General features: G+C 27.7%; 1 protein-coding gene across 1 annotated transcript; it reads right to left on the bottom strand.

Annotated features, from left to right (window-relative positions):
- Window positions 1-4,764: 4,764 nt before the first annotated feature.
- On the bottom strand, window positions 4,765-6,043 carry LOC130981251 (uncharacterized). Its single transcript, XM_057904855.1, has 3 exons — window positions 5,738-6,043; window positions 5,315-5,387; window positions 4,765-5,222 (listed from the first exon to the last, which is right to left on the bottom strand). Exons 1-3 carry the CDS (start codon window positions 6,041-6,043, stop codon window positions 4,765-4,767), a joined length of 837 nt encoding a protein of 278 aa, XP_057760838.1.
- Between the last annotated feature and the right edge of the window lie 379 nt (window positions 6,044-6,422).

Genomic DNA, 6,422 nt, shown 5'->3' with positions numbered 1-6,422 from the left:
TAATTTTTACAAATTAAAAATTTTTAATTTAATAATATTTCCATTTTTATTTATTTTAACCATTTCAAAATATATGTCGTTTTTACTTTTCTTTTTTAGTTTATTAAAAAATTAATGAATTTAAATAAATACTTTGTCCAAATATATTAATTTTTAAATAAATCTAAAAAATAAAAGCGACATTTATTTTAAGATTAAGGAAATGTATATTTAATACTTTTTGACCGCTATTGTAAATTTGAAAACATAAAATAAAATTAATTAATATTTGAGATCAAAATACAAAAATAAATACAGTGAAGAGGTATTATTAAATTGAAAATTAGTTTTAATTAAAAAATTATACAAGTGGTCCAATTATTAGACACTATACCTTCTATCGAATTGACATCAAATTTAATGTCGTCGTGTCATGTCTGCATCAAACTGCACCCTATCATATTTTGACAATTGGGCCATGGCTTATGATTTCAACTTGTCAACAAACCTTACAAAATGTCAGTAAGAACTATCAATAAACTAAAATTTTAGCATAATACCTCCTCTAAATTTGAAAACTCATTGATTTTTGTTAAATTAAAAAAAAAAAAAAGATGTTTCAGGCAGTCTCCCCGTTATAAATAAGGATTATTACCTCACAATGATTGTTTCAAACACCAATTCTAATATTTTATAACAAAGATTCAAATACACAATAATGCAATTCATTAACACATTACCATTTCCTTTCATCGATCATAATTCTCTCTCTGTCCAAACTCTAACAAAGACCATCAAAAAAGCCTTTCCAATACTTTTTTTATCAATTAATAATTATAATATTAGAGATATAATTATGAATTTAATTTTAATGTATTGTTAGTATAAAATAATTTTATATATGTATTTAATTACATTATATTATGTTAGTAAAAATAACAATTTTTTTTATAATATGAATGGTCATCTAAAAGAATAAATATGATTAAACGACTTTATAAAATATTTTATACTGCATCAAAATTAAATAATATATCTATTATTTATGTATGGTTTTTTATTAACTTAATTTTTTGACACGAATATTTTTATGATATATATATATATATATATATATATATAGAAAATATTTTATTAAACAAGGGCGGAGCCACATTATGAGAAAAGGGACAATAGTCTCTAAATTTAATTTTTTATATGTAAATTATATGTAAATTTCAATTTAACTTCTTTTAAAAATTTATTTTAATATTATTTTATTATATAAATATTTTTAGCCCACTCTAATATTTTTACTAATTGCTAGCATATGTTACCTGCCTCATTTATATATATATATTTGTTTGTACTACTCCTGTTGATAACTAATACAAACCTTAATTAAAATAGGAACTGCAATTAACAAGACTTCAATCATTCCACATATATTATTATTAACTCTTGTGTTTGTGAGTGGAGTTGATTTCTGTAGTAATGACTTAAGAAATACAAAAAAAATGGCATTATTATCATTATTGTTAAAACTATTTGGTGGACTATAACTATAAGTTTTAACTTAAAAAATGTATGTAGCAAACAAATAATATTTATCTATTGCAATAATGGTGAGTGCACATGATTGAAGTTCATCCCATTATATTTATAATCATCATCATCCAACGCGTACAAGCCGTGTTCATGTGTGATTAGTATGTACTATGTACTACGATAAAATAATAAGAAGAATATTAATAAAGGGAGCACTAATTAGGGTTGACCAATGGATATAATTGAGAGACGATTTTGTATAATAAGTACAACTTTTTCTTAATTTTTTATATAGGTTTTATCTCCATAATTAAAAATATCAGTATTTTAATTATTTATAATAAGTTCTTTGTAATTAATTAGCTTGTTTAATTATTTAATAATAAAAAGGAAAAAAGGTTATCCTATTTTGTTTATTAGAAATATTTAAAAAATGTGAAGTGTTGAAATCACTGTACCTGTATGTACGTACCCCAGGTCCCCAAAAGAAATTATTTTTTGAATTATTAATTTATTTTCCAAGTACAAGATAAGTTTTGTGGGTTTTTTTTTTCTTATGTCGGTTAGTCACACAGATTTTGTCTAAATGGAATGTGTGGACGTACTAGCGTACATACTACATACACGTACTTTTCAATCTGGATTAAAATTTTAATTTAATGTGAATAACTATTACACATGGCTGAGTTCCCCTCCAATCAAAGGAATTCAAAGTTTTGGCATTAATTGTGTAGATCGACTAATTAATGGGATTCTGAAAGAATGCTTGTGTAAAAAAAAAAAAAAAAAAACAGATCTTACTCTAACGGAACAAATACAAAAGAGAGAAAGAAGCCGTAAAGAACTCGTGCTAATTTAATGAAATAATCTATAACACTTTGTTTGGGGTGAAAAGAAATAGAAAAGATAGAAATTGAGTGAAAAGAAATAAAAAAAAATAAAAGTGAAATTTAATTTCTATAAGTATATTTGGATGGAAGAAAAATAAAATGAAAAGATATTAAGAGATAAATAATTTATATTGTTTATTTGGAAAGAAAAATAAAAAAAAAATGAATTAAATTATATAATGACAATATTACTCTCCATATTATATAGTAATATTATTATGTATATAATTATGTAAATATTCATTAATGTGATTAAATAATAACAACAAAATTTAATTATATTTATAATATAATAAGTTAGGAATACAAATTTGATAATAATAATAATAATAATAATAATAATAATAATAATAATAATAAAATTAGCGTGATCTAATTAGATAAAATATAAATTTTATTTTTATTTATTATTCATGTTAATACATAAATTGAAAATAATTTTAAGAAAAAAAATATCTAAATCAATAATTACATGTACATAATTTTAATAAGGCTAACCAATCACATTATATGATTTGATTAATATATGATGTCTTATATTACACTTACAAATGCACATAAAAAAAATCTTACATGATTAAGTTATTACATATGAAACTAACAAACTTAATACAGGGACTTCTTTGATCAAGTCATTACTAATAGCATACACTTTTTTTACTAACTCATTACTAATAGTATAGTTAACAATAGTTATAGTTATGAAAGTCACAAAATACAAAGACATGAGGTATTATCATCATAAGTTTTAATTAAGTCATAGATATGTTGCCCACAAAATATGAAGATACTTGTACATATCTTCATGTAAAAGTTATATTTGTGTCAGTCTCAAAATATTAGTCACATTACTAGGACTATTGTTCTTAGAGTGCACCTGCTTCTCTCATCAATTCATATAATGTAGCAAGACGTACGTCAGCCAGAACACCAAAAAATTCCGTCTTAGCTCTATCTTCTCTGCATAAAAAGCGGTAACACCTCATGCACAATTCTGGCATCACACCTAAATTCTCTAATTCAGTCCACACGTCATTTTCAGAGTAAATGCGAGGCCTACTTTGCTCAAGAATCACAAGACCCCTTTCAGCTATTCGCACTTATTGTTTAGCAATTTGAACTTGCTCCTTAGCTACCTGCACTTATTCTTCAGCTGTTAACACTTGCTTTTCAGCAATATTAATTGATCTCTCATAAAAATGATTCCCATCTTTCATCATGTCAGTCAATGCTTGAATGCTTTTATTCATTGTTTCCATTTCTGATTCTAATTTATCACTCATGGTTGTTTTGCGTTTAGTATCTCTTGATGATGTTCCTTCAGAGCCAGTTGATTGGTTAGATAAACCAATTTCAGGATTATGATCCATTGTAAAATTAGTAGCATGAGGAGTAATTGGATCCTCATTCCATTTCTCTTCCATATTTAAAAAACTATCATCATCATTCAAGTTAATTGTTTCTTTATGCTTTTTTCACCTTTTCACTTTTTCTTTGGCACTTTCAGCATGTTTTCCTGTTGCCCTATCTGTATCATATATCTCAAATAGTTTATCATAGTGTTTAATTGGAGTACACATCCACTTTTTCACTTCTGATTTTGCTTAAATCAAATAGAAAAATACTTACTATGACTATGCCTATATGTAAATATATATTATTGAGATACTTTTTCAAAAATTACTAGTGACATTTAATACCAAATAAGAGAGTAAATACATAAAGTATACCTTAATCAATTCTTCCCAAACTTCAGCTTCAGCCTCAAACATCTTTGTAATTGGATTCCAGGAAAATCCACTAAGCCCATGAAAATTATTATAACAAACTCCAAAATGATCTTTTAAAGTCTTTAGTCTATTCTTAAGATTCTCTTTGCAGATGTGGTTACCATAGATAGATCTCAAATGTGAAAGTATGTTGTCATATGCTATTGTAATAAATGTGCCATCCACTCTATTACCTTTGCGACATTCTTCAATCAAAGCATCAATGAAGGTTGTATCCATTTCGTCGGTCCATCTTAGGGTATCCTGACTAGTAGCTTCACTTTGGCATGATGCTCTCTTTGCCATTAACACTTCTCAATCTACAAAATAAGTGGATAGAAATAACATCTATAATCTTAAATCAAACCATTTGTAAACTATCTTATCACTTATTCAACAAATAAAGATTCAATACACTCCATAAGTACAACATGTGACAAAATAATTCAATAATTGCACACCAAAGTCCTCAAACAGAATATGATAACACTTCAACAGGTAACATGAATTCAGTAATAACAAATCATAGTTATAAAATCAACTCAGCGCACAGATAATACAACTAATAACTTTTTTTGTAAAATTTTGTAAATGAGTGATCAGAGTCCTAGTCGATAGTCAGCCCATATTTGAGCAGCTATTTCATCCCTTAATATGGCACCCCGCCTATAGTCTTCATCTTGTTCATGTCGAACTACTTCATCCTCTTCTGGATTATTTCTTTGTAGTTCTCGGTCAACTTGAGCTATGAGATGTGGATCAAGATCTACACCCATTAAAAAGTTATGTAATACGCAACAAGCTAGCACAATTTCAGCCATAGTTTCAAAGTCATAATGTGGTTCAGTGCCACTTGTGATTATTGCAAATCTTTTCTTTAAAACTCCAAAAGACCTTTCGATAACATTTCTCAATAAAGCATGACGAAGATTAAATAATTCCTTTTCATTTTCTGGGCCACGTCTTGCATACTCTTTTAAGTAATACCTTACACTTCGATATGGGGTAATTAATCCATGCTTAAGCATAAATTCAGCATCCCCAAGGTAAAATTTTTCTACAAAATCCATCATTGAAAATAATTAATTAAGTATAAACACACAAACTACTAATCTTTACCTACTAATATAGTTTTATGTACATGCTAACCTCGTGGAAGTTTAAGATTATCATCCATCGATAATGCATTCTTAAGAACTTTTGAGTCAGATGCTATTCCTTCCTAACCCGTTAATACATATGTGAACTTCATATCAAAATCACATGTAGCTAATACATTCTGTGTCGGCCAGTATTTTCTCCATCGAAATTTAGGTTGGTCCGCTATGGGTACTTTGACACGAAAATGTATTTCATCTATAGCTTCAATACAGTTCTAAATAATAGTCCATTATTTAATAAAGTAACATGAAATTGTATATATCAATCAAAACTATTTATTCACATAATTGTACATGTCTATACCTTAAAATAAGGATAAAATCTATGATTGTGAAGGATCGCCAGAGATATAATCGATGCAGATGGTTGTCGAAAAAATTCATCTTCTAGTAAAATAATTGTCCGTGATACAGCATGGAAGTGGCGGCTAACAGTTTCTCCAGATCGGTGGTAGAAAAAAGAAACGGTTCTAGTTTTCACATTATGAGCTACTATATACAAGAACCTAGCAACTTGCTCCTCTACTGTAACATGTTTTGTATCCCTCACTTGACGTGTTGCTCTTAATTTCTCACACAATTGAAGAAATGCATCAGGGCCCATGCATAGGATGTCACGATACTTATGAGTTTCTCTTAACTGTTGCATTAAAGTAGCTCGAATTTGTTCTCGCCCAACCAATTTATGGGAGATGGATTTGTCAACCCGTGTAGACATAAATCTCAATAAATATAACATGTGCACGATGTAACATATCAGTGTTATTGTGCATAATTTCTGTCGTCTTTTTCAATCCTCCCTCAAAACTGTTAATATATGTTCTTGGTTTTCAAAGGTTAACATATTTTTCTGATTATCGACCCCGAACTTAAAGGAAAGGTTTAGTAAGAAATCACAATTAAAGAAGTCTTCCATATTGGGGACCAAAAAACTTTTTTCATGATCAGCCTTATCCATTTAACAAGCACTTTGTAGTTTCAAATGTACAAATCGTCGGTTTACAGCACCAACAAAAACAAAAAAAGATAGCATCATATGTAAAGCATAAGCAATGCAGTTAAATAACTAGTATTCATATATATGACCTTCTAATAGA

The sequence above is a fragment of the Arachis stenosperma genome, chromosome 5 (assembly GCF_014773155.1).
Source record: "Arachis stenosperma cultivar V10309 chromosome 5, arast.V10309.gnm1.PFL2, whole genome shotgun sequence".
Taxonomy (NCBI): domain Eukaryota; kingdom Viridiplantae; phylum Streptophyta; class Magnoliopsida; order Fabales; family Fabaceae; genus Arachis; species Arachis stenosperma.
The sequence above is the reverse complement of the archived record's forward strand: the minus strand, read 5'-3'. Positions and strand labels throughout refer to the sequence as shown.

Excerpts from the sequence above, each read along its gene's own strand:
- LOC130981251 (XM_057904855.1), bottom strand. The coding sequence starts at position 6,043 with ATGTCTACACGGGTTGACAAATCCATCTCCCATAAATTGGTTGGGCGA. Across the intron at positions 5,388-5,737 it reads TTAGCCGCCACTTCCATGCT|GAAGGAATAGCATCTGACTC; the intron begins GTATCACGGACA and ends TTAACGGGTTAG. Across the intron at positions 5,223-5,314 it reads TAATCTTAAACTTCCACGAG|AAAAATTTTACCTTGGGGAT; the intron begins GTTAGCATGTAC and ends TGGATTTTGTAG.